The following is a 27691-nucleotide window of genomic DNA, read 5'->3' on the forward strand; positions in this document are numbered from 1 at the left end:
GGGAGGGGGGTTTTGTTATTGTTTTGTCAGTGAATTCCAACAAATGACATTGATGATATAACCCCTATGCTGATCTTTTCTTTTTTCCTTTCTGGAATTTGGTTCTTTTGCTTATTTGTATGATCAACTAATGTGATATTTCATGCAACCAAACAGTGCTGCTTTGTCAGTTTATAGTGCCATACTGACGGTATTTACTGATGTTAATTACCTGTTTATCCATTTGAACAGGATAAGTCTTGGCGTGTTCGTTACATGGTTGCAAATCAACTTTATGAACTTTGTGAGGCAGTTGGTCCAGAGGGTACCAGGTAGATATTTGTGATACTGTGCATTTCTCACGTTCTGTAATCTGTGTTACGGTTTACACCTTTGATAACTCAACCTTGCCAGTCAAATGAAGTATGTCTTTTTCGTTCCTGAATCTTCTGTCCTTTATTTTTCATGCTCGGAACTGAACATGATGTGGATATGAATATCTCACAAATTTTGCTCACCACAAGGATTTCTTTTTCTTTTTCTATTTTTGGTTTTCTAGCAAGTTCTCTCCCTTATTACTAACTTATGACCATCATAAAATTCATCAGGACGGATTTGGTCCCTGCCTATGTTCAGCTACTTCGTGATAATGAGGCTGAAGTGCGTATAGCTGCTGCTGGCAAGGTGACTAAATTCTGCCGTATTTTGAGCCCTGAGATAGCTATCCAGCATATCCTTCCTTGTGTAAAGGTAGAAACTTTATGAAGTTCCTTCTCTATTTAATGTCCTGTATTCCTATCTTTTGGTTTCTACGGATAATGTCTCCTTGTGTGATTCCTTTTCCTAGTACATCTAAGTATCAATCATCGAATGATCCTTAATGATTTTTGTAACTTTAACTAAAGCACATTCTTTTTTCATAGGAACTATCATCAGATTCATCCCAGCATGTTCGTTCTGCTTTGGCTTCAGTTATCATGGGAATGGCGCCTATTTTAGGAAAGGTATAAATACCCTCGTCAGTGCACCAAAATATTGAGTTTGCTCTCTAATTATGGTATATATTGGTACAGTAAAGTTCAGGTTCTGTCCATGCTGCTTCTTATTGTTGTCCTATTATAACATGCTCATTCCCTTGTGCTTCTGTCTGCTTAGTCCTTCTTTAACTTTTCTTACCTTTTCTCGAGTCCAAAGTTGGAAACATATTTTAGCAGTATGTTATCGATTACTGTAAGCACATGATTAGCAGTATGTTACTTTTGGAAACATATTTTAGCAGTATGTTATCAATTACTGTAAGCACATGATTAGCAACTTATCCTGAAGAAATTTTTCCTCGGTCTTACAGCCAGTATGGCGTTTATGTTTTTTTGACTTTGATGATAGTCATTTACAATATCGTTCTCAATATAGTTTTTGAACCCAAAATAATACCTTTTCCTGGAATACGCTCGACTTTCTTTGCGGCTTTGTCCAATGTTTAGTCAATGATGTCTCTAACAGTGAGTAACAGGAGTTTAATGTTTCTGTACTTGTTATTATAGGATGCAACTATCGAGCAGCTTCTCCCAATTTTCCTCTCTCTTCTGAAGGATGAGTTTCCTGATGTTCGTTTGAATATTATCAGTAAGCTTGATCAAGTGAACCAGGTTAGCTATAATTCATTATTATAACTCTGTACTTGAAGTTACTTTGCCTTATTTGAGGCTTGGTGGCTTCTGAATCTACGTACCTATATCACGTTTTTCATGTTCTCTTATTTCAAACTAAATCAATGTATTGCAGGTAATTGGAATTGATTTGCTCTCCCAATCACTGCTGCCAGCAATTGTTGAACTTGCAGAGGATAGACACTGGAGGGTTCGGCTTGCAATAATTGAGTATATACCTCTATTGGCAAGTCAGCTGGGGGTTGGTTTTTTTGATGACAAGCTTGGTGCTCTGTGCATGCAATGGCTAAAAGATAAGGTTTGTACGAAGCTTTCTGTTACTTGTTATGTCTGCTGATGCTTTAGAATGAAAGAACTGTGAATATTCTAGTTTATGTCTGGATAAAGTGATTGTAACCAAATGCCTGTTCCGTGGACTGGTATAAAAGCATAAAAAATCACTATGGTCTGTGTTTTCTGGGAAGCAGCATTTGTTCTGGAAGAAAGAAAGTCAGCATGTCAGTAGGAATTGGTCACATGATAGGCATATCCTGACAATGAGAGACACATTAATGTCGTAAAGTTATAAGGAGCAATATTGCATGACATTTTTTAAAAAAAGTTGCTATTGAGACTGCCTCTTTAAGTGGCGCTTCTGGAAAGAGTTCTGATGTGATGTCCATGTTAGACCTTCTCATACATGGATGGAAAGCCATTATTGGACAGAATGCTACATGATATGAATTACTCCCTCCGTCCCATTTTATGTGAGGTAGTTTGACTCGGCACGGAGTTTAAGAAAGAAAGGAAGACTTTTAAAACTTGTGGTCCAAAATGAATGATAGAAATTTGTGTGGCTGTAAATCATTTCATTAAGGGTAAAATAGACCTTTTATAATTAAATTGTTACTTAATATAGAAATGTGTCATTCTTTTTGAGACTAACTAAAAGGAAAGTAAGTCACACAAATTGGGACAAAGGGAGTATGAAATACCATAGGATGGGATTTTGCTCAGTCATAATACAGGGAACTTGCTTACTCAGGAAGGATCTATATTTTAGGTCACTGGCTTACACTGATGGAATAGTTCTGCTATCCTGATTCTTTGGTCTCAATTCAGCGTTTTGAGATCATATCTTATGCTGCTTCTTGTATTGGCCACTTAGTATCTTGAATATTACTTGTGCATCCTTCCTGACTTCTTTCAGGAGATACCCAAAATGAAACAAATTGCATCGCGTTGTGCAACTCTTTGTAATGTTCTTGTATTTCTCTTTTATGTCTTCCTTATTATCATTTGTCGACTTGCAGGTTTACTCTATTAGAGATGCAGCAGCAAACAATGTTAAGCGCCTTGCTGAGGAATTCGGTCCAACATGGGCAATGGAGCATATAATTCCACAGGTTTTCCTATTGCCTTTAAAAAGCTGGTTGATAGTTGGTGCTGCGATAATTTAGCAGTTTCTTCTTCAAGCAAAAAGTATTTAATGCTATTGTTCTCTATTTCATACATTGTTTATCACTGATTATGAAGAAATCATTTCTTGGTCTGTTCCTTGATGAGTCATGATATGTGGAATATCTTTTCCAGAGTTGGTACATTGCTGTACAATGTTCCAGAATCAATATTTTTTAGTGGACATTATCTGACTTCAGTTTCAACTATTAGACCCTTTCACATTTCTTTTGGTTGGGGGGTGGGAGGTCTTTGGTTTTCCTCTTTAAATAACTTGACTGATTCATATTTCAGGTGTTGGATATGATCAATGACCCACATTATCTTTACCGGATGACCATCCTTCATGCAATTTCTCTTCTTGCCCCTGTCATGGGCTCAGAAATTACTTGCTCCAAACTTCTGCCAGTTATAATTGCTGCATCAAAAGACAGGTTAATGTTCAGTATATTTATGATCTACCATTTTGTTGGGTAATTGTTACACTTACAAGTCTAACTTATATGTTCCAGGGTACCGAATATCAAGTTCAATGTGGCTAAGGTGTTGCAGTCTGTTATTCCAATAGTTGAACAATCTGTAAGTGTCAATTTACTTCTCACTGGTTTAAAGGCTGACATGTGTGTATTTGTGTATTTCATGCATTTCCTTTATTTTTGTAAATTAGACTGTCTAATGAGCAACTCCACCTACACTAATTAGCCTATTTGAACTCCGTATAACTAGTCCCAAGTCCCGACAAAGTTGGAGAGTTATGCTAGGTTGAAGGTAAGTATAAAAATAGGCAAATTATGATGATTGTTTGTATTAATGGATGCATTTGGTCGCACTCCGCTTGGCATGAGTTACATCAGCATCCAGGTATAACAATAAATGAACAAAATGGACCCGTCCGAATAGAGCAGAATGGAAAATAAGGATTTATAGCCTATCCAATCATTTTGGGATGATGTATAGTTGATTGATAGACTGTCTACTGAGCCTTAGTAATAATGTAATGACTAATATATTCATGGAAGTTAAAAGTGAAGATTTGGCTTGAAATGCTTGATAGGGGACTTTTTTTTATCACCTCACGAATTCTGCGAGATGAGTTTGTATTGCTGGAAGTGTGTAAAGAACAGAAATTTGAGTGATGACTTGCCAGTCAAATAGTTTCACCATTTTCTTTTCTGTCAAATTCTAATCTGGTATGATAATCTTGGTAGTGTACGTTTAATAGTCAATCAACTTCTAAACAGTGGAAATTTTAATTTTAAGGGGGTGGGGGTGGGTTTGCAGGAGTAAGGAAATAGAGGAAATCAAAGATTTAAAAAATGAAAGAAAAAGAGGAAAGAGTTTGGATTTCTAATTTATGAGTCTGCCAATATTAACCATGAGTCTTTATGTACAGGTTGTGGAGAACACAATTCGACCGTGTTTGGTTGAACTTAGCGAGGACCCAGATGTTGATGTTAGGTTTTTCGCCAACCAAGCCCTACAAGCAACCAAGTGATGATGTTGTCTAGGTTAAAGGAAATTGAATAGTTCAAATGTAGTTTTCTCCTTGTCTTATTGTCAAGTGTGAACGAAGATGTACAAGAGCTTTTGTCGTCTTTAGATATCAAATATCATTCTTGTCAAGAATATTTGGACATCGTCTAAGAAAAGTTACTTAAAGGTATGACCAGCATTTTTCTTTCAACCCACCATAAAAGTAAATACAATAGAACTTCAGCACAGGTTTTATGTTGTGTTGGTGGTTTCTCAAGGAAATTGCTCATGAATTAGAACTAGTAGTATTGTGGAATCTGGAGAAGAGTGACTTACATATTGATTAGAGTTGCCGAGGACAGATTTCTCTGGGAAAATGAGAAGGCCAACAGGGAAAACTTAAAAAGTAGAATGAGAGGCAAGTGTTGATACATATGTTTTCCCCGTCTTGTACACAAAATTGACTGAAGACATTAACACCTCAATTATTCTACTCAACTTACACGCATCTCAATTATTTGACTAGATACCTTCAACAGTCCACCAGCGTAAGTACTGAGTAATTTTGTCGCTAAGGTGACAACCATTAGGAAGAATTGCCCACCCCTTTTTTTTTTTTATCTCGGCTAGGATTTGAATCTATGATTTCCGCTCTTGGGTGCTTACAAATTGTCTTGAGGTCGCCACAAAGTACATTACCAACGTACACCTCCCAGCCAAAAAAAATAGAAGATAACGTTACATCCGATTTCGTCTAGTGGGGCAGTAGTATTATTAATGCGGTTGATTAAATTGGAGAAATGGGATTACGTGTTTTACATGAACAATCTGCTTTTAAATGGTACAATTAGTAACTTAATAGACTGCTCAAAACATTTGGTTGAAGTGTTCAAATTTTGTACTACAAATACTCGCGATTTCATTACCATTCCATCAAATAGAAGAAAAAAATGAAGCTTAAAATTGAATATGCACACTATGACCATAGCTACATCAGAAAGCAGAATAAATATATACAGCCTCTTCCCAAACATATAGAATAGGAAGATTAACAGTGTGCAATCACTGCAGAAATGACGTTATACTGTTCTCTATCAAGAAAATGGAAGACTGGGAACTTTCTCTGGCCGTTCACAATTTGATCTAATCCACCCAATCTTCTGGTTAACGTTGTCATACACGAACAACTGGCCACGTAGTGAAATATCTGCAAGGGGTGACAGAAGTAACGGAATAGTTTACTTTAGAAGAATCAAATGATAGCTATACTTAAACTCAAACCAGAGCACATGAATTTCCTATGTTCAAAGCTTATGGACTTTTGTCATCAGATTCATTGGTTGTGCAATTACCAGGAGGCTAACAAGTAAATAGAAAAAAGCTTTCATCATAACTTTTTAATGGCTCAAATCCATAATAGTCCATTAAAACACTCCTGATCATATTCAGAAAGGATTATATATAGATATATATATATATATATATATCAAATCTAGAAAAGCTCCAAGTCCTACTGACTAACGAATTGCTCGTGAACATCTATTCAGCTAAAATAAGTCTATAATGACCTTCTGTCAATTTAGGAAACAATACCTCCAAGTATTATAGCAGAACCATCGTGAACGTTGCTTCCATCAAGTATACCTAAGCACACATTACCCTTTTCCTGCAGTATAATAGTTCTCCATTGTTGGGTGAGAGAGGAAGCAAAAGAGGAGGGGGAAGGGGACGGCAAAGTACCAATGACCAAGAAAAGTAAGAGGTTACTCACACTTATAGTCAAAAACCCTTCTGCCGGAATCCAAAGCTTAGTGGACACGATACGCCACTTGCTTCCGAATTGAAGGTTCAGAGGTTTGAAGAATTGTCTAACCTCTTCAATGGATCTGCATGCAAATAACAAAATAGAATAATTACACAAGTAATGAGTCAACAGAAAAAGAGAAACGGGAATGAAGAAAAGGGAATTCTTCTTTTTCGATCAACATTTTAGAGAACAAAGCAGATCAAGCATACTGAAGCTGGCTTGTAAATGTAACTCTGGCTTCAAGCAGAAATCATTTCCATTTAGATTTGGCATCAAAAGTTACATCACAAAGTGAAGCAAAAGGTTTTGTGCTGATTTGAGGATCTCTCAATTGATATTATTTCCTGTATCACTGTGCTAGCCCTAGAAGAAATTTTTCTTGAAAACACTAACAGCTAGCATAAACAAACAAGAGGAAACACTGAAAAGTACTATAAAACTTTCAAATTTAACTGTCAACTCCGCCAACCAATCATTAATCAACAGGTATTATTGTTCTACCTTACTGGAAATTTAGCTCGCCAGCAAATGGGTAATGTCGTATCTGATGCATCCTTGATAAGATCTTCACTGGAAATCTCTTCAAGCTGCAATCATCGTGAAAAAAAGTGCAAATAGTTGGTGAATAATCATCAAAGAAATTTGTGATCTTCTGAAGGAATGGATTTCTCAGCCTGACTTACCATGGAAATCAAAGCTTTGTATGCTTGATCTGTAAAATAAGTATAAGTACTGCCACTGTCAAACACTACAGTACCTTGTCCATAGCTTGTGCTGCCTAATCGAAGTTCTTTGCCTCCATAGTTCATTTTCATCAATTGTGCTTGATAAAGATTACTGAACATAAAGGATGAGAGTTAATAAGGACCTGAGAATATACCCTTAGTCAGGACACATACAGGGGCGAAAGTAATCAGAACCTACAGAAACTGAAAAGAAGATAACTCAGACAAGTAAAATGATACAAGCATGATATGGAAATATTTCTGTCATTCTTTTGTTTAGCTTTTTATAGTTTGGACATTTGTCAGCATCTCTTCTTAAGTAGCACCAGAGGATGACAAAAATTCCATATACAGAGAAAGCAGTTTGCAACCTTTAAAGCTTATGTGAAGAAGAACCAGATATATAAATTGGCGATCTTATTATAACCTAAAGCAAGCAAGAAATAGAACAAATAAGGCATCTCAAATACCAAAAAGACTAAACCAGACCTTAATTATAAGCAAAGCTAAAGGAGGAGTAAATATACTAGTACTGAAAAGGAATAGGACAGCCACCAAAATACTTTACTCACGGAAAAGGGTTATTCAGCATAGGGACCCATGACATCCGCCACTGTGGGACAAAGTCATTGCCTAAGAACAAGTAGCCCCCATTTGTATCAGTGCGAAGACAATGTCCAATAACATTGTTGATTAACCCATGACTCGCTAGCTGAGAAGGCAAACTGATTGGAGCTCTGCTAAGTCCAAGGATCCCATCAGTGCTTGCTAAAGTGTTGAGAAGTGTGCCTTGCTGATCATATGCACAGCTGACAAACACAAACCAAAACTTACAACTTTATAAAGAAGTAGTATGGCCACAAAATAAAGGGTCTGAATTAACGTTTACCCGAAAACAACACTTGGCTTGGTTCCTGTCCCATTTGCAAGCACCAATTGAAGTTCATCCTTTGCAAGAACCCCAACAGAAGAGCTGCGGTCAGCGTATTCTATCTCATAATCACATTGATGGCAGTTATCACAATACTTGGATTTCAGATTCTCTTGAACCTCAACACAATATGGGTTTTTGGGAGGTATCATATTGACATTTCTGGGCTTGTACAATGGGTGGGCTCCCTGAGAAAGCTTGTAACGTTAGAAACTAATATAGGATCACAAGTTTGAAAATAAAGAGCAGACTTTCCAACTATGCTTGGGCAACTCAAGTGGTGGAGAAAGTGTGATTGGAGAGGCCCAGTACCTCGTCCACCACTACCTAGGTGCAATATTAAGGTGTATAAGGCATGTCACACTCATCAACCCCTTTCAAAGGGCCCACAAGTAAGACATAGACAGATGATTTCTGACAAGAGCACTTCACCGCAATGAGAGGACTAGACCCCAAAAAAAGGAGGGGCAAGCATAAGATGGGGACTCCAAGTTCAATACCAATAACAGAACAACACACTTTTTTTACATCATCATCCTTCATAATGAGCTTTGTTTCTGAACCAATAAAGGCGACATCAACAAGAAGTATAAAAATACGAAAACATTAGACCATTTCTCACTTGAATTAGAATATCTTAAAACTTTGACCAAAACTCATCTGATTATTTCGGAAAAGGACGTGTGGTCTTTAGAGCAATAACAATCTGCAGTGTGTCTGACTAATGCCATGGTATATGGAACTACATGTCATTATTAACTAAAAGCATCTTTGTCAATCTTGTTTTCCCCATCTCCCTATCAAATAGTAGTATCATAGCTTGCACCTTCTGGTTATGCTAGTGATAATAAGAGGAACTAGAAGAAGCAACTAGTAACAACACAAGCAAGGTCTAGGCATCACCTTGGCACAACTAGTGCATGGAGCATCACATTGGATCCACATCAAGTCACTTCCCGTATCAATATCAAGAAAATAAGGCCTAGGAGGATTCCCAACAAGCATATATGTGTAGTACAACCTATACAGGAAATGATGTTAAAATCAACTTTGTACTCCAGTTGAACAATTCATGACCCAATTACGGCTTATAGCAACAAAATCACTTAGAGTGCACTGCAAATTTCAAAGATGAAGAGTACGGGGAATTATTAATAAATCGGTTATTCAATTAGAGAGACCTGGCATCCTGAGTTTAACCTTTGAGATGAAAATTCTATAGGCACTTTGGAGAGTCAAGTTATCATTCCTGTTCTCCTTGGCAGGCAACAGTTGAGCAAGTTAAAACAGGTTTAGACTTTAGACTGAGAAGAAAATGTCACTATAGGCTGATAAGGAAAATGTGAAAACCTCTCTCATGAGTTGTGACTCAAGCAATATATAATCTATGAATTTGAAAGACTAACTCATATGATCACTTTGTCAACTATGAGATTCCTATCATCATGTTCTACAAGTCCTAGTCGACTACAATAATTTGACTTGATCATTATACAGATGCCATGAGACAGCAGCTTTTCCTTTTTCGCAATGCACCCTGATATAATTCTGCCAGTAAAGGGTTATTAACTCTTTATCTTGTTCACACGTAGAGTGTTGACAACCAGCTAAAAACAGTCAAATTGTGTGACAAGACTCTAAATATGTAAAGGACCTTAATGCAATGGAATGGAATGGATATGGAGAATTCACATAACAGGCACCAATTAGTTAATGACTTCAGAAATAATCGTGAAATCAAATATACAAAAGGCAATTCAGTAGGAAAATACTTCAACCAAACATACCCTTCTGAATGAATATTACCCCTAACAGGAAAATTAACAGAAGAGTCCAACTTAGTCGCAGCAGAAAGAGACTTGGCAATCTTTTCTTGATCCATAAATTTATCCGGTTTGAAATCCACAAACCTCCCAAGTTTGAATTCAACATCCCTCCTTGAATTCCAGGCACCACCACGCTTAGGATACAAAGGAAGAATAAACGAACTGTTGGAACTCTTATGATCGTGTTCCACATCACGTAATTCGAAAAGGGTCTCTTGGGTAAGTGAAGACCAGAAAGATAAGGCAATCAGAGAGATACCCAGAAGTCCAAAAACGATTTTTGGGCGGAAAAAGAACGATCTTTCTAAAGAAGCACGAAGAACGCCTGTATTTAAATCTTGGTTATGCGGTTGGCTTTGTTGTGGTGGTTCTTCTTCTTGTTGTTGCTGATGAGTGGGTGAATCGGAGAGTGTAAATGCTGTTATGGTTTTGCCATAAGAAGGGTTGTCAGGAGGTGGTAGTGTGATTATCACTACCCCTTGTATTGGAGGAGAGTTTTTTGTCTCCTCCATTACTGTACTGCTCTGAAGATGAAGAAAAGTGTCCTTTTTTCTACCTGCTCCAGTCTGCTGCTTGCTCTATATGGAACACCAAGTCAATGAAACTGAATAGAATAATGGATGATGACTGACGACTGGTGAAACAGTTAATTGGAAGATACCAAGCACGTTCTGGGAATATGACTTTTTCTTTTCTTTAATGGGAATAAGACTTCATTTCTCTTTGGATTGGATTAAAATTTGGTCAATTTTTTTTATTTTTGGAAGTGTTTGATAAATATAAGAATAATAATTTAAAATAAGTCACAATTCATAAGTAGGTCTTTTCTATTTTTTATTTTCTGACTTAAAATCATTTAAGTTTGACTTTTGATTTTTTATTTAAAATTATTTTTTTAAGTCAATTCAAACAGGCTCTAGATATTATTATTATTGATATTGTCGGGATCGTTAGATATTATTATTTTGTAAAAATATTACTATAATTATGTTTTCGACATTTATGAAGCCTCAAAGAATTTAAATGGACCCACCTATGAAAATGACATTAATGAATTTGAAGTCATGAGTAATGATTTCGATTACCGCAATAAAGTGAATATCAATAATCGATTACATGTTTAGAGGCCACCGTTTAAAAGAAATTGTAGTTATCATAGGAGAAAACAATGTTAATGATAAAATATTTTTGAAACCAATTACTCGTAAATAAGTATTTATCGCATGTAGAACTCTTCACCCAATTACTCGTAAAGAAGTATTTTATCACATGTAGAACTCTTCACCATTTGTTTGTGCAATATGAGAAACGAAACCAAAACTTTTAAATCCAATAAGAAAATGGCAGGATGAGCTTCAACTAGATTTAAATTTTAACATAAAACATTAGAATCATATTTTACTAAATTATCTTAGATATATTTGTAATTTAAAGAATTATTAATTTATAATACTAATTGGACCACATATTTATATAGGGTCATATTATCTTATCGAAATAAGTAATTTCTTTCATTGGCCCAAATCAGGACCGGAGAAAACTACTCTTATTATCTTAAAGTGTTTATTAATTTACCAAATATTAATTTAGAGAAGTTCTATTGTATCTTCCGTCCAAAATAAGGGGAATCTTAACAAAAATCACATTTATTAAAAACTCAATAAATATGATAAGTGATTTATTAATTATCTTATTTATTAAATGTCTCATGAAAGTTGAGCGTTATTAAGAATATAGAATATAATAGTACAGTGGAAAAATAAAACTAATTTTTGTTTTAGACATTTATCATGGGATTTTTTTTTCTTAAGATAATACTTATTTTGGGATGAAGTGAGTACATATTTTTATATAGTTTAGCCAAATATTATCCCTTATGGTTTACCTAGACAAATTTGATTCATTAAATATAATTTTTCAATTTTCTTTTTTTTAATTATAGTGGAGCAACTTTGATTTAACTAGTAGAAATGAACTTAAAAGCTAATGATAATTATTAAAAAAAAAAAACATAGCAATAATTGATTGGAAAAATCATTAACTTTCGGACTGATCATAGATTGATTTACTTGGCCGGTTTATTTTTTTGATTGATAATCGACTCAGCTCAAATAATTTTTTGAGCTAAAAAGTGGAAAAATAAAATTTGACCGAGCCAAGTGAATTCTTCAATTAGTTTATTTGAAAATTAATGATCATAAAGTGGATCGAGCTCTACGGCTCTACCTGTTTAAAAAAACAATTAAATTTTTAAATAAAATTGATTGAGCCTAATTGGTTATACTAATTGCCAATACATATTTTTTTAAATCACTCTATCGTGATAAATTTATCGATTTTGATTTTGATGCAAGTATTCGATACATTTAAAAAATGAGAAACTTTCGCATATAGCCAACAACCACTCAAAAATAGCCCAATTACGCTCCATAACTATAGTTTGTTAATTACGATTAGTAGCTACATGTTATGGGGAGGAGAGTGGCGAGTGAGATTGGAAGAGGGAGGAGAGAGGCGAGCGAGAGAGGACAATAATTTGTATAATTCACATCTCTTTTGTATAATTCGCGGGTACGTTTGTATAATTCATGTATTTTTGTATAATTGAGTAATTATAAAGTTTGGAATTGTATAAATATGATAAAACTCGAAATAACTAATTGATACAAACATAAACATATGAACTTTAAACAGTTATACAAATTACATTATATAAATTATATTATACAAAACTACACGTTTATACAAACTTTAAAAATGTATACACAAAAAGATTGAATGTATATGGTGACAAAACTGAAAAATCAAAGGAAATCATCGTCATATACAAATATAAACCATCATATACAAATACAAATCAAACGAGGAACTGTTAGTTGTGAATTATACAAATGTGGCAAATTATACAAATGTGACTAATTATACAACTCGAAGTCAGCCCACGTAATTAATAGTAAATGTGTCATGAGTAGTAATTATAGCAAACTATATTTATGATGAATAATTAAGTAGTATAAGTTTGCTTAACCAAGTAATTTTCCCTTAAAAGAAACATATTTATCATGTATCAATCCACAATTTCCTTCATTTAACTAAAATCATTTTCTGGTAATTCCTCATCTTTTAATTTTGTAATTATTCAATGTTTTAATTCCCAAATTTTTTTACTTATGTACCAAACAAAGTCCGGAAAAAGACCCGATGAAAAATCTGGGTGACCCGGAGCTGTTTCTCCATCGAACTCCCGTCTCTCTTTCATCATATGCAGCAACAAAATTAATTCCGAAGGAACCACAAAGCTCGAGATCTGTGATCTATCAAAACCAGTAGAACTATCGTTTCGCAACAATTTCTTCGCATTGAGTAGAGAAATAGACAGATTGAAGTTTTTGTTAGAGCAAAAGCTGAATTTGTGGCGGATCAGCAATGGATTCCCCGCGAGGAGGACCGGAGAGAGACAAGGCGAACTCAACTTCTTCGTCTACTCCTCTCGCTGCCGTCGCCAGCTTCTGGAAAGGTATATCTCCGGCTGCAATTATGAAGTCATAATCTTACTATTTTTTTTCTGCGAATTGGATATCTGTTGTCGGTTTTTGTTGCTGATTATCATCAAAAGTAAAATCAGGAAATTCATCACTTCAATATGTCTCAATGGAAATGTGAGTTCACCTTTCATTTGTAGGAGTATAAGTTTGGTTTATTTTCATTTTGCAATCAGATTTTTAGGTTCCGAATACTCATTTTCCACTGCAATATGCAGATTGAGTTATTAACACCTGCAATCTAACAGTGTGGATATTAGTTACTTTACGATTTTTTCACTATAGCATTTGAAAAGTCAATATGAAAACCATGTGAGGAACTTCATTTATGATCACAGAGTAGTAAGTTAATAAGATGACCAATAACATGCTCCATTTAACAGTTTGAGATTATTATTCTCTTTGTTATATTTCACTCTAGCATTTGAAAGAGCTAATATGGGAACCATTGAGTGTTTGAGAGGTCTTTGATTAATGATTACAACCAGGACTGTTAGTTTCTGTATACTTAATTTATATAAAGTAGCATATGGTTTGAGATACAAACCAAAGAAGACCACAAAACTTGACTAATTTCGTAATTACAGTTATGTAACAGAAATACGCGAGCCTGAAATATGTATTGTACTTCCGTTGCCAATATGATCAATAACTTTTCAGCAGACTACTTGAATAAGCGGATTACGACGAGAAATTGGTAACAAGATGTAGTTGTATATTGTACTTCCGTTGCCAATATAATCAATAACTTTTCAGCAGACTACTTGAATAAGCGAATGTAATCTGTGACCAGAAATTGGTAACAAGATGTAGTTGTAGGCATTTTTCTTTTGGAATAGCATGTCTAAGCAAATTCTTATATAATGAAAACTCTCCCAATCTTCTCAGACACTTAGTATCAGCGAACTAGTTGGCTCCTTTTCAGATGTAGAAGCTATTGAATACAAGGGACTGCATGGCTGTGTTCACTGTCTTTTGCTGGTTGGCTTTGCTAATATGTGTTCTTAAGTCCTGTTGAACTGATTGATCATGAGGAACACCTGTCTGTGATAGAATCCCTCACCGGTTTATTACTATTCAATTGACTAATTATCTAGATAATTTCCATTGGACAAGATGAAGTAAATCTGTGGGTATATGGAGAACACAACTCAATCTGCTTTACGTGCTTCATTGTGAATTTATTTTTGACACGTTTTTCATGAATTCTTATTGAGTTAGTCCTTAGCCTAGAACCTTGTTTAAAAAGATTGGTCTGTGTATAAATTTTTTCTTCCCGTGATATCTTTTGTCTTGTCTAAGAAAATTTATTTTTTTCTACACATTTAAAGTGTATCTGATTTTTTCCTTCCAGACTTTGATTTGGAGAAAGAAAGGAGTACACTAGATGAGCAAGGTCTTAGGATTGCTGAGAATCAGGAGAACAGTCAGAAGAACCGACGAAAACTTGCAGAGAGCACGCGAGGTGCGATATGTACCTTTTCTTCTGCTGCTGTTTAACATTAATAGTAAATTGCATTTACTTCGACTTCTATTTAACCATTTATTTTAAGCTATGTCTATCACCTCTTGACAGATTTTAAAAAAGCTTCAACTGAAGACAAGTTGAGCTTGTTCAACTCTTTGCTCAAGGGGTACCAAGAAGAGGTTGACAATCTTACCAAGAGAGCTAAGTATGGGGAAAATGCTTTCCTTAACATTTATCAAAAACTATATGAGGCACCAGATCCTTATCCAGTCATTGCTTCAATTGCTGTAAGTTCAACTTTGGCCTTTCATATGATCACCTTTCTTACAAAGTTGTGGAGTAACTGCATTGGTGGCCCATGAATGGTTTCAGCATGCATGTTAACTACTATTAGTATAATTAGTAGTAGTTAAGAATAATGGTAACTTCAAAGAAGATATGTAATTATCTACACCACATGAACTTTGGGATATGGCATCAGATTGTGGTGTACGTGGACTGGAAATGCTTAAATCTTTTGCTGATTAGCAGTAGGAAAGCTTCACATTCAGATTATCCAGACATTACTTGTCAATTTTAAGGGAAAAGAGGTAGTGATTCAGTTTAAGAATAATGGTGACTTCAAAAAGCTGTATTCCGCAATAAGATGGTTAGGAAAAGAGAGAAATTTAAGACGTTTAGGAGGTTCGTTCCATGTTATCATTTCTTTGTTAGGATTTTTACTAGATGTGCTTACACAGCCAACTAGGAGTTTTGCAATTTACAGTTGCACTCATTGCAACTGCAATTTGTGAGGCAGATGGACCACCTGGAAGAAGAATGCTCTTTCTCATAGGTTACCTTTGACATATCATGCATGATAGCTGCTTCCACCTAAAATCTTCATGGAATGTTGGTATCGAGACTTATCCAGCCAGATATTGCACAATTGTAATATGCCAAGTTAAATGGAATTGGACAAGTAATGAAGAGAGGGAAAAAAAGCTAGTTGGTTTTTAATAGTTTGTACCTGATAAACTTGTTTCTTTGAATTTCTTATTGCTGACTTAATGGAATTGGAGTTAAATGTCCATTGATAAACATACATGAAGTGGCAGTGCACAGGTGGTTAAGGCCTTGAACGTGAAGATCACATTTCTGAATTACTTTCGCCTCATATGCAAATGTCCATCGATATGCATACATGGAGTGTTGTATATTGGATAAGATCTTTCATGACTCATATGAAGCTTGTGACAAAATATCGTCAGATATGAAAGGGATTTGCGGGTCTATCTGATGAGAAACTATTTCAATATAGAGAATTTTCAAGATGGCGTTCCTTATAAAAAAATGGAATTTTCAGGATGTTGTGTTCAAAGCATATATGTGAAGTTCCACTAGAGCTCTGGAATTGGATTTCAGCTCAAAAGCATGTCTAGGATATCAAGTTTATCTTTTTCCTTCAACTTTTAGGTTCATTTTTTTCGTATCTGATTGTTCATGTCACTTTACAGGAAAAGGATTCAAAACTATCAGAATTAGAGTCTGAGAACCGAAAAATGAAGGTTGAACTTGAAGAATTTCGCATGGAAGCAACTCATCTGAAAAATCAACAAGCGACAATAAGAAGACTTGAAGAGCGGTGCCGCCAGTTAGAGCAACAGGCTAGTATATATTGTAATTCCATCTATATATCAGTGTGTGTGCACATCAAGTGTATTCCCTTCAAGAATGACCCGAGAGAACACTGACAGTAATTTTGTTGAATCTTCTGCTGTCCCACATCACTATTTTGGTGTTTAAATGTGATATGTGAAATTGTTAGATTCTCTCTGTTTCAATACTCTGTAAACGTTACATTATCAGGTTGAACTAGATGAGTGAAACCAGGCTGAGCAGAACCAATTCCATCCCTGGCTTATACTGGATTTGCAAACAAAATGGGAAGTTCAAGCTTGGTATTGCTGCAGTCCTTACAATTTTCTAAACCAGAAATGTTCACAAGGGAATGGAAAATTCCATTAGATCTGACAACAGAACATCCTTCTTTTCTGTTTCAAAATTCTAAAACAAATAGTCTTAAACTGCCATTGATATCAGAAGCTAGAGAGTAGTCTCAACTCTCAAGATATTTTTCCCCTTAATTGACTTAGGAGCCTTTGTCGAAGATGTTTTAGTGGTGGTTGTGGCAGGTGGTGGCTAGGAATAGAAGAAATAGCTGTGCAAACCAGCTTGAATTAGAAGGGAGATGGGGCTTCAAAAAACTAAAAAGAGAGAGTTTGGTGATGTAAAGGCATAAAAAGAGACATGCAATTCATTTTGTGTGTCTTTTAGGTTATGCCAATGCTTACTGATGTGCAACAGAGCTAAGCAGTTATTTTATTCTATAAGTCACTATGGACAAACACAGATGCAACTGTAGAATCTGACGAAGAGTTGGGTAGTCATTTGCTTGAGCTTGGCTCATATTTTGGTTAAGCTTGACTCAAACTTAAACAAAAACTTAGCTGTGTCAAGCTGGTGTAGCTGAGGAATAAGTTTCTCTTGTGGTCACCCCTTTGATAAGTGGTTTTTAACTTTGAGCCAATGACCAAATTTCTCATCCTGCCCATGCTTCCTTTTTCTTAAAAAATTATTTCTGGGAAAGGGTGCTGAGGCATTTGAACTCTCATATGAGCTTTTCCAAGCACTGACTTATGGAGAAAAGTGCATTTTAAGTTACGCTGAAAGTTTGAAACAGATAGTTGGCAGGTTCATTTTGGTTTCTCCTCTAATGTTTCTTCTCTTGTGGTTTAGATGGAGGAAAAAGTCAAGGAAATTGTAGAAATCAAGCAACGCAGTTTGGCAGAAGAGAACCAGAAAACACTTGAGGTTTTAAAAGAAAGGTATTTTACATTCTATTGGCAGAAGAGAACCAGAAAACATTTGGTAGTTGCATGTTTTTAAAAAATATAAAAATGAAATATACACTTGGTAGTCGCGTGTTTTTTGCTACGTTAACATAAAACTGTTTATGACTTTTCAGGGGGTATTTATTGTGTTTTTAAGAAGTTCAAGGGGGTAGTAGGTCCCACATAAAGATAACGTGTCAATTAGGAATTCACTATAGTTCAAGGGGGTACTTATGCCTTCTCCCAAAATATTTAGCACAAAGGCTGTGCTAAGAGCCATCTTTACAACTTACAAAAGCCAACCAAAACTCCGAAAGTATATTTTGTTCTTTTATTTTTTGATAAGGAAAAGTAAATCTTTGTTCTACTTGCAAAGATTCTATAATGCCTGCAGAGATTCTGTGTCACTTAAAAAATCCCCATTCCACCAAAAATATACAACTCCTTCAAGACATCTGGATTTCCTTTCCTTCCAAATTATCCACCATATGCACCCACATATGTTTTTCCACTATCTTTCCTGATTTACAACTCCTCCATTGAAATTCCAACAAGCTAGTAAGTCTCCAGATGTCTTAGGCATGACCCACTGTAAGCCTTTGATATCAAGAAACAAACTCCATAACATCTCAGTCATTTTACAATGAGCAAAAGGATGATTATTTTTCTCTGATTCCATCCCACAAAAATAACATTGGAACAAAGTTGCATCCCTCTTTATTCTAGTATATGTTTGTGGTGTAATATGTGTCCGGATGGAATTGGCATATCATGATTTGCAGTGCTTCTTTTTGATGCAGGGAGCAATTACTGCAGGATCAATTACGACAAGCTCAAGAAAGTGTTTCTACCATGCAAAAGTTGCATGAACTTGCACAAAGCCAGTTGTTTGAAGTTCGTGCGCAATCAGGTGATCTACTATTCTGGACTTATACTGTTGTTTGTTGATATCATGTTTCTGGAGTAAGTCTGCAGCTATAAATAAAAATCGCTAAGAACTTTTCTCTTTGCCTTTTCTTTAACCTTCTCATAAACATATTGATCTCCTTACTTGATTACTCTTTTGACTTCTTAACTCATATGATCTTCTAGACTTCTGTTCATGGAAACACTTTTCATGAATAACTTTACCCTTTTTATTTGTAATTTAGAGGAAGAGAGAGCCGCAAAGCAATCGGAATTCAATCTCCTAATGGATGAAGTTGAACGGGCTCAAGGTCGCCTTCTTAGTCTTGAAAGAGAAAAGGTAGGAGGATTAAATTAGCCATTACCTTCCATTTTTTTTTTTAAAAAAAATAGCCCTTACCTTCAGTATTCCCCAATGTCTCACCTTTATCCTCCACAGAGAGCGTTTTAGCTGCAGATACTTTTTGGACATGATTTTGCTCCAGGCTAAACCAGGCCAACCAAAAAAAGGATCTTGAACTTAGGATTTATATGGAAAAACGTTTGTGGGTTAAAAAGCTTATTTAATGTATTAATAATCCTTAGCTTTGTCTTATGTAGGGATTGTTGCGCTCACAATTACAGACTGCAAACGAAGATAATGATCACAAGAACAGGTGTCTTCTCTAGTTTGATAAGTTGATCTTATTCCCACTGACCTCTGAAGTATGTATATATGCACCTATACATCTTGTGATGGTCATCTGAGTTCATTCCTACTGACCAATGATCTCTAGTAGTCAAGCTTGGACATCTTTAGCATTAAGTGGAGGCTGGGGAAAAAGATGTTCTTGGCTTGCCATATAGTCTCCTTAGAAGTTCATACATGAAATTAGGAAAGGAAAAAGAAACTTGTTTCACATAATTGAGTACAGTTATGCTTTTATTGAAAAGAAAAATAGAGTACAGTGATGCAGTTCAATCTGACAATCATGCCAAGCAGAAGGCAAAGAAAGTGTGAAATTCTGTGTAGAGCAAATGAGCTTGTGATGAAGAGTAGCCTAAATACTTCACTAGCTGAAAACTCAAGTCCTATTGGAATATTTTTTAAATTGCATGCAGTATGATGACAATGACACACTTCCATGTTCATCGTGTATCTCTGTTATTCTTTTACCCTTTTGAAATCTGTCGTATATTGTTTGTGCATGGTTTTAGATATATTGTCCAAGTCTAAACTGTTTGCTTTCAGTGATAATCTGGATGCAGATAGTGCTCTTGAGAATTCTCTGTATGCCAAAGAGAAGATAATCTCTGAACTAAATGTGGAACTTCATAAGTTGGAGAACACCTTATCAAATGAGCGAGAAGAACACATCAATGAGATAAAGAAGTTGAATTCTCTTCTTAATGAAAAGGTATATTCTCTCAATATTCGTTAACTGATAGCATGGAGGATGCACAAAAACGTTCTCATACTCTTTTTAACAATGTAGATACATCTTTGTCGTCATAATGATCTGTTAAATAGCACCCAAAGGGTGTAGCCTAGTGGTCAATGACTTGTATTGAGATCCATGAGATTCCGAATTCATATTCCAGTGGAGACAAAAATACCGTATGATTTTTTTCTAACTGTCCAAGCCTTCGTGGACAGAGTTATCCAGTATTTGAACTGGTGGTAGGTAGCAAGTAGGCGGTAGAATTAGTCAAGGTGTGTGCAAGCTAGCCCTGACACCATGGTTATGAAAATAAAATAAAATAATGATCTGTTAAATGAAAGTGAAGACAATTTTTTCTTGGTTAGATATTGGTATAAGATGCCTATGCTTACTTTCTTATGTGTGAGAATCCGTCCTTCATTGATTTTACCTATCAAAAGGTATACTTGTGTTGTCTTTAACTAATGAATGTAGGACCACTTTCTTAGTGCCTGCTATTTTTTTCCCTCTTAAAAAAAGGATATCTGCAGTACCAAAAGAATATGGAATGCCCCTCCATTCTCAAAAAAAAAATAATATGAATATGGAATGCCCCTTAATTAATACATCTTGTGTTGAAGTCTGTAACCATATCATCTAAAAACTTTACACACTTCAACATGGTATCTAAAGCAGGCACAGGTCCAGGGGTTGAATCTCAACATCACCCATCACCAAAAAGAATTTCCACATACTTGGGCCATGAAAAAGATAATCAGGTCCGCATGTGATGGGGCGGTTGAAAATATAATTAAATAATAAAAATGTGCTCTCTCTAATAGTTTAAGCTTTTAGATGAGATGGATACACACTTCAACATTCTAAATCTTGTTTTCTCAAAAAATGGTACTCCTTACTGTTGTATTATTCCCTCTATTTATATTCACCAAAACGATATATTTTTCAATAATCTAGACAACAACAACAACAACATACCCCGTGAAATCCCACAAAGTGGGGTAATCTAGACTGCTCTGAATTATTTTTCAACATTTCTTCTATCAAGTACTAGTAACTTCCTTATGTAGTTATGCCACAAATTGAACTCAGAACTTCCAAGAGCCTTTATCTGAGAATTTTACACTGGTGATGCTTAAAATCTGGTGACATTTCTGGTTTAACTCCATAATCTTGCAATAGACAATGTAGTTGTGTTTTTTGTTGGGATCCTTTTAAGATCTTTCTTCTTTTCTTTCCCCTAATTTTTCTAGCTTATTTACATACCTCAGGAGGTTGCTCTTGAAGAACTAAAGAAGGAGCTTCAAACACGGCCTACAACGAAGCTGATAGATGATTTGAGGAAGAAAGTAAAGATCTTACAGGTATGTTTTCTCCCCCTGTGTCCTCATTCCTAGATTCAATGCTGGCTCTACAGTTATTTGTTAATCTTCTATTGTCTAACTTCTCAAAAATAGCACAGAAAGTTTTAGAACTGATTTTGGATGTTCTAAGATCCTCGGCTCCTTCCCTTTTTTTCCTTTTCAGTATTATGCCAATTGTCTCCAATTAATCAGACTCCTTTTCTTTCTTCCTTCCTTTCTTCATGAGTTCTTTGTTTTTTGTCCCTCCATGATTCACAATGTATGTCAAGAATGTTTCTGGTGTGTCTTCATTTAGTTCTTTTTTTGCTTTACGTAGGCAGTGGGTTACAATTCAATTGAAGCTGAAGATTGGGAAGTTGCTACCAGTGGGCAAGAGATGAGCAAACTTGAGTCATTACTTCTTGACAAGAATCGAAAAGTGGAGCATGAGCTAACACAATTAAAGGTAATTAGTACTTGTGCCCTAATTATATGTCTGTTGTCATTTATATTCATGGAAAAAATTTGAAGTTACTCGGCTGATCATTGATAAACAGAGTATGATGATTTAAATTCATCATATCAGAGAAGTTTTACAGAATATGCTCGAAATAAATCCATTATTGCTATTATTTGTATACTATTTCATGGCTTTCAGGTCCAACTTTCTGAGAGGACTTCTTTGCTGGAATCAGCAGAAGCAAAGGTTGTAGAGCTGACTGCCAAGGTTAATGACCAACAAAGATTAATACAGAAGCTAGAAGATGATATTCTTAAGGTATGTTCAAAATCTCTCTCTCTCTTGTTTGCTGGAACATCTCTCTGCACATAATCATTGTATGTTTTTGTAGTTATATCTAGTGCAGATAATAGTTATATTTCTCTGATGGTTATTGAATATGAAGTGCCTGAAACAAGATAAATGTTGATCTGAACTTGCCTAAGTAAATCTGTTTGCTTTTCTTGAATAGGTGGATTTTACGGTGCAGTTTGTTGCTAAATTAATTTCACTTTAACTTTTTTCAGACTAGTTTTCTTGTTTTTCACACAGGGATATAGTTCTAAAGATAGAAAAGGTACTCGATTTGATGATTGGGATCTATCAGAGTCTGGTGCAACAGAGCCTTCAGAGGTGAGTGTTCTTCCTTTCTTGCTTCCTTATGGTTCTGCCTCCTCCTTATAAACAAGGTTGTTGATTTGGATTGTTGGAAGTGAGTCCTTGCTCCTGTATATTGCTGATCTTCCGTCAGAACATCTTTATCCTTCGTTGCTGAAGTTTCCAATCTTTCAAATATTGTAAGTGGTAGAAACTTACAGTTTCGCAGGTGGTGATTCTCCATGTTATCCTTCAGCCCAGGGATTTGTTACTATATCCCTGCTGGCCTGCCAGTAGAACAATTAAAAGAGGAAACAATGATTTAATAAAATGATGAATTTTGGATCAATATTTTTTGTCTAACACTATCTGAAGTCTAACTTTTGTGATTGAACGAAATCACTTATTTTCCATCATTCAAGAGAGAGGAAGATTTTCTGAAAATGAGGAAACAACTGGTCATATTCTAAAATCTCTGTTTTTGGAGCATATAGCAATATGTAACTTGTACAGAAGAGTTTCATGTGTTTTGAGCTCCTTAGTGCTGTGATGGTAAAGTTGTAAGAAAAGATGTATAATGTATATTTCCCTTGGGGTAAAATTCTATTTATGAGTACATGATGACTTTGTTGAAAAGAAAAAAAAGCAACTGTTCATCATCTCAGAAGTCCCCTGCTGTAGAAGTAAGTCATGGAATAACAGCTCTAAACCATAAATGGTGTTTATTTTAGCAAGTAAAATTGGTTGGGAAAGCATACCAGATACAGATAATTTAGACTGAATACTAGTGTTCAAATATACTTGCCTTTTGGTTTGAAAATGTGTATGAAGGGAATGCGCCGATAGATTTTGTAATTTCACTTCTAGAATAGTCTGCACTTGTTGATAGATTTGTAGTCACAAGTGTGGTCTTGGTGTTGGGACTAGATTTTATAAAAAAAAAAAACTCTTAACCTTCCCCCCAAGTAAAAAAAAAAAAGAAAAAAGAAAAAAAGAAAAAGGAATAACAGATTTAGTAGATTAGATCATCATCTGTTGATAAGTAACCATTGCATTTTGAATTGACTTTTCAGTAGATCAGTGCATCCAGTTAGTATATTTGAAGTTCCAGAAACATTTTCGTATCTCCTGTGTTTTTTATGAATGTGAGTTTTCTAATGGGAGACATCCTTTGAAATAGAATGAAGAGCAGAGGCATGTTTCCTCAGACCAAGATCAAAGCTCAATGCTTAAGGTGATCTGCAACCAAAGAGACCGTTTCCGTACCCGTTTGCGGGAGACTGAAGAGGTTTTTCCATTGAACTGTTTTCTCTATATTTCTACCTACCCACAGTAAGACCTTATTTTGCACGTCATTTTACTGGCAAGAGTACATGATTCTTGAATTGTTGATCTCTCTAGGAAATTAGACAGCTGAAGGAGAAGATAGGATCACTGACCTCAGAACTTGATAAAACAAAAGCAGATAATGTCAAACTTTATGGGAAGATCCGTTATGTTCAGGATTATAATTCTGAAAGAGTGATTTCAAGAGGATCAAAAAAGGTTGGTCTATCAGGCTCTGTTGTTGATTAAATATTTGCTCACTTTTTATTGTTCTCAAACTCCACCCTCTGGCTCTCAGTATGTAGAGGATTTAGAAGGTGGTTTCAGCTCTGATGTGGAATCCAAATACAAGAAGATGTATGAGGATGACATAAATCCATTTGCGGCATTCTCGAAGAAGGTTCCAGCTCTTTTGCCACATCCTTAATTAAGTTTCTTCTCAGTCATTTACTTCGAAATTGGGATTAGATACTTCTATAAATTTCAACATATGCTTCTCCTCGGTTTTGCCAGGCTATTAGGCCTTCAAAATTCCATTTTCAGAGTCATTAATTGTGCTAAGAGGAAAAACTATGCATGTTCTTTTACTACCTTTAACTGAAATTTTATAGACATCTAACTTCAATCTAAATTATTTCAATATATTCTCATTTCTTTTTGTTTTCCCTATATTTTCATTTTTAATATGGATCAATATCTTTCCTCTGTTGTTTTCTGTGTTACTTTTGTTTTGATTGCTGAATCTGTAAACACGCCTGCCTGTGTCTATTGATATTGTTAGATATCGTTGATCCTCATTTTACCGAATCTTTTTTTCCCTTATGACAGGAAAGAGATCAAAGATACAAGGAATTAGGTTTGAGAGACAAGATTACTCTCAGTAGTGGCCGTTTTCTTCTTAGTAACAAGTAAGCTTCGTTATCATGGTTTCTTTTTCAACTTGACATTATTTATCTATTCAGGCTGGAATTGTGTTACTTCTGTTCCATGATAATTTAAGACTAATCTCACTGATGCAATGCTTTATCTAAGTCATCTTTATTTCCTTTAGCAATCATGCTGATCGTTAACTTGTTTTATGAGTCGCTTGTTTTACTGAGGATTAGAGTAATTTTGTGACTTACATGCAAGGCCGTCTTCAATCCCTTTTCACATGGGTCCATACATCGTATGTAGGAAACTTAGCTACTGTTACTTAACAGCTATCACGAGTTAAAAGAAGAAGATAAGTTACTGCTTAAAACGATGATATCAGACGGATATACCAGCTTTCATCTTGGTTCTTAATATGGACCTCTTAACACCTTAGAAATTGCATTTCTGAATCTGATTAAACCAATGAACAATATAAAGTGTAGTGCTAATTAAGCCTGGAGATGAAGACAGTCAAGTTGCATTTTCTTTGATTGAGATGATCAAACTATATCTCAACCCCAGTAGCTAGGATGATTTGATCTGTTTAGATCTTGTGTTTCTTGCAGTTTATTGCTTCTCTGCATAGATTCATGAGTTGTGACCATATTTTTCTATTATTTCTTTCTGCCATATCCTTAATAGCAGGTTGGTTACACCTACAACCGAAATGGAAACTGAGGGTTTTCTTGTTCAAAAATGCTGAATCTCGTCTGAATCATCATTTAGCCTATGCATTTCACGTCTTTAAAACAGTAGCTAGTTTCAGTATGCTGCGATCAGTAGATGTTGTGATAAATAGTCACTGTAGGTGCCACTTTTTATCCAGCACAGAAGGATTAAACATTTGAAGTGTTTTACCTATGAAAAAATTATGATTAAAAGTGAGGGGGTCCTCCGGTTTAGAAGAAATATGATGTACAATATGTACCTTTAAATAACAATTACACACTTTAAAACCAAAATTTACATGAGCCTGTCAACTACTCTGTTGATTGGCCGTCTTGAACGTCTTCATGGGTTTTTAAACTGTAAGCAGAGCGCTCTCTTGCTCTATAAACAATATTTTCTATACTTGAAATGTCATCGGGTCTTCAATCAACTCCCCTATATGAAATAAACTGAAGCGATACTTGATGTTGCAGATATGCTCGGACATTTGTATTCTTCTACACCATTGGATTGCACATTTTAGTATTCACCTGCCTATACAGGATGTCAGCGTTGAGCTACCTCAGGTACAATATCCATAAACCCCCTCCCCCTCCATCTGATGTGAATTTATCTTGTACAGTGTGAACTAGTTCATATCACAATTTATGAGATGTTTGTTTACTAGCTTGAGTGAATTTTCTGCAGCCATGGCGAAGAATCTCTTGTCGGTGATAAGAATCTCAATCTTCCTCATGCACTATAGACTCCTTCATTGTCTCAACGTTTTTGCTAATCACAACGGAACAACTCAACCCTCCATATGATGTAAATAGTTGGAAAAAATTGCATTGGTTGTTTCATTCAAGTTTGATCGTGCGAAGAAAATATAAAAACTATTTATCATAGGGTTTCTTTCCTTGTTTTTACTATTTTTGTCCCTTCCTCTGCTGGTGGTTATCCTAGTTTATGCGCAATATACAATTGAAAGGATAATGCGAAGTCTGAAATATAGACATTTTCTTTGAATTTCAAAATTCATTTGTCCTGTATACTTGTTTGTCATTTCCTTTTCTTTTTTTTTAATCTTATTATTATTTCAACCCACGATGGCGAATACTCATCTTTATTTCAATTAGGGGCGTGCACTATTCGGATTAAACTGAATAACCAAATCAAATCAAATCGAATTTTTATTTGGATTGTTTTTTTGGTTTTTCAGATTGGTTTTGGATTAATAAATTACTTTGTTTGGTTTTTTGGTTTGGTTTCGGATTTTTAAAAATAAAAACTGAAAAAACCCGAATTTATATATATATATATATATATATAATGTTTTAAGTTTAGAATTAAGTTGGAGTTAACCACTTTTGTCCCTTTTTTATTTTTGTCTTTGATGATGATTACGTTTATATCTCATGTTTGAATTACATCTATAATAGGTATACTTATAAGTATTGTGTTTTAAGTTTTACTTATGATTTATATTAGAAAGTATATTTAAGGGATTAAATATTATTACTTTGGTTATGTTATTAATTATTGACATAACCGAATAACCAAACCGAAAAAAGCCGAACCAAATAGAGGAAAACCAAACCAAATCAAATTTATTTTGGATCGGATTGGGTTACACTTTTACAAAACCAAAAACCAAAAAATCGAATGCACACCCCTAATTTCTATTATTATGTGTTTAACGTTATCGAGAAGTCGGTTTAAAATAATAGATGGTTCAATTGCGAGATCAAGCTTATTTGTAGTTTTTTTGCAATTCTGCATTCCATTCTAGTGGAATACTTCCTTGCAGTTTGTCAGAAAGTAGTCAAAAGTAAGCTTACACTTCTAAGCCTGATATTAAATTGAACTAATAATTATTGTTGTGTTGAACTCACTAAATTAGTCATTTGTCAAAAGTATTCTATAAAATTACTTTGTTGGTAAATTTACGGTTTCTGAAAACCATCTGTATATTTTTATTTATTTTTCAATTCTTTAACTTAAGCAAGCTCCCCATGTTTATGTTTTGTGATCTTTCAAGTCTTAAAATTCGTCAATCAGCCTATGTTTGGAAGCTGAAAATTAGAAGAAAAAAAAAGGAATGTTGAAAAATGAATAACTACAAATGCTTGTAGTTAAAACATGAACTTTTGTATAGCTTCGACTATAGTCGATCTCGATTAGGTAGATAAACTATTATCGATAATACTAGTTATTATCATTGGAGAAATATATGGAAATCAAGCTTAAAACTGATTTATGGTATAATAACTAAATATAGATCATGTAATAATGACATCTAGTTTTT

General features: G+C 35.0%; 3 protein-coding genes across 5 annotated transcripts in view; 2 read left to right on the top strand and 1 right to left on the bottom strand.

Moving 5' to 3' along the window:
* Positions 1 to 4805, top strand: part of LOC102597239 (serine/threonine-protein phosphatase 2A 65 kDa regulatory subunit A beta isoform-like) — a 10105-nt gene extending 5300 nt beyond the window's left edge. For both annotated transcript variants that reach the window (XM_006354667.2, XM_015312015.1), the window contains exons 5-13: positions 232 to 311; positions 588 to 729; positions 903 to 983; positions 1524 to 1628; positions 1765 to 1947; positions 2942 to 3034; positions 3381 to 3520; positions 3599 to 3665; positions 4480 to 4805. In XM_006354667.2, coding sequence (XP_006354729.1) covers positions 232 to 311; positions 588 to 729; positions 903 to 983; positions 1524 to 1628; positions 1765 to 1947; positions 2942 to 3034; positions 3381 to 3520; positions 3599 to 3665; positions 4480 to 4581 — 993 coding nt within the window. In that variant the 3' untranslated portion in view covers positions 4582 to 4805. The remainder of the gene's footprint in view (positions 1 to 231; positions 312 to 587; positions 730 to 902; positions 984 to 1523; positions 1629 to 1764; positions 1948 to 2941; positions 3035 to 3380; positions 3521 to 3598; positions 3666 to 4479) is intronic.
* A 629-nt stretch (positions 4806 to 5434) lies between these two features.
* Positions 5435 to 10488, bottom strand: LOC102597566 (aspartic proteinase Asp1). Its single transcript, XM_006354668.2, has 9 exons — positions 9810 to 10488; positions 8926 to 9043; positions 7981 to 8210; positions 7664 to 7900; positions 7050 to 7203; positions 6868 to 6953; positions 6331 to 6445; positions 6153 to 6225; positions 5435 to 5766 (listed from the first exon to the last, which is right to left on the bottom strand). Exons 1-9 carry the CDS (start codon positions 10358 to 10360, stop codon positions 5654 to 5656), a joined length of 1677 nt encoding a protein of 558 aa, XP_006354730.1. The 5' UTR covers positions 10361 to 10488; the 3' UTR covers positions 5435 to 5653.
* Positions 10489 to 13029: 2541 nt separating this feature from the next.
* Positions 13030 to 26433, top strand: LOC102597882 (protein CASP). 2 transcript variants are annotated; one of them, XM_006354669.2, is made up of 19 exons: positions 13032 to 13365; positions 14745 to 14855; positions 14967 to 15145; positions 16355 to 16504; positions 17637 to 17725; positions 18532 to 18641; positions 18883 to 18977; positions 19238 to 19293; positions 19869 to 20034; positions 21327 to 21419; positions 21736 to 21864; positions 22057 to 22176; positions 22450 to 22530; positions 23675 to 23782; positions 23896 to 24039; positions 24119 to 24220; positions 24649 to 24728; positions 25878 to 25970; positions 26092 to 26433. In XM_006354669.2, exons 1-19 carry the CDS (start codon positions 13275 to 13277, stop codon positions 26147 to 26149), a joined length of 2055 nt encoding a protein of 684 aa, XP_006354731.1. In that variant the 5' UTR covers positions 13032 to 13274; the 3' UTR covers positions 26150 to 26433. The 2 variants fall into 2 exon arrangements, 1 of the variants encoding a protein (XP_006354731.1); XR_001474328.1 differs by lacking the exons at positions 25878 to 25970; positions 26092 to 26433 and having other exon boundaries at positions 13030 to 13365; positions 23896 to 24038; positions 24117 to 24220.
* Positions 26434 to 27691: the final 1258 nt, after the last annotated feature.

This window comes from Solanum tuberosum, unplaced genomic scaffold (genome assembly GCF_000226075.1).
Source record: "Solanum tuberosum cultivar DM 1-3 516 R44 unplaced genomic scaffold, SolTub_3.0 scf00180, whole genome shotgun sequence".
NCBI classification, from domain to species: Eukaryota; Viridiplantae; Streptophyta; class Magnoliopsida; order Solanales; family Solanaceae; genus Solanum; species Solanum tuberosum.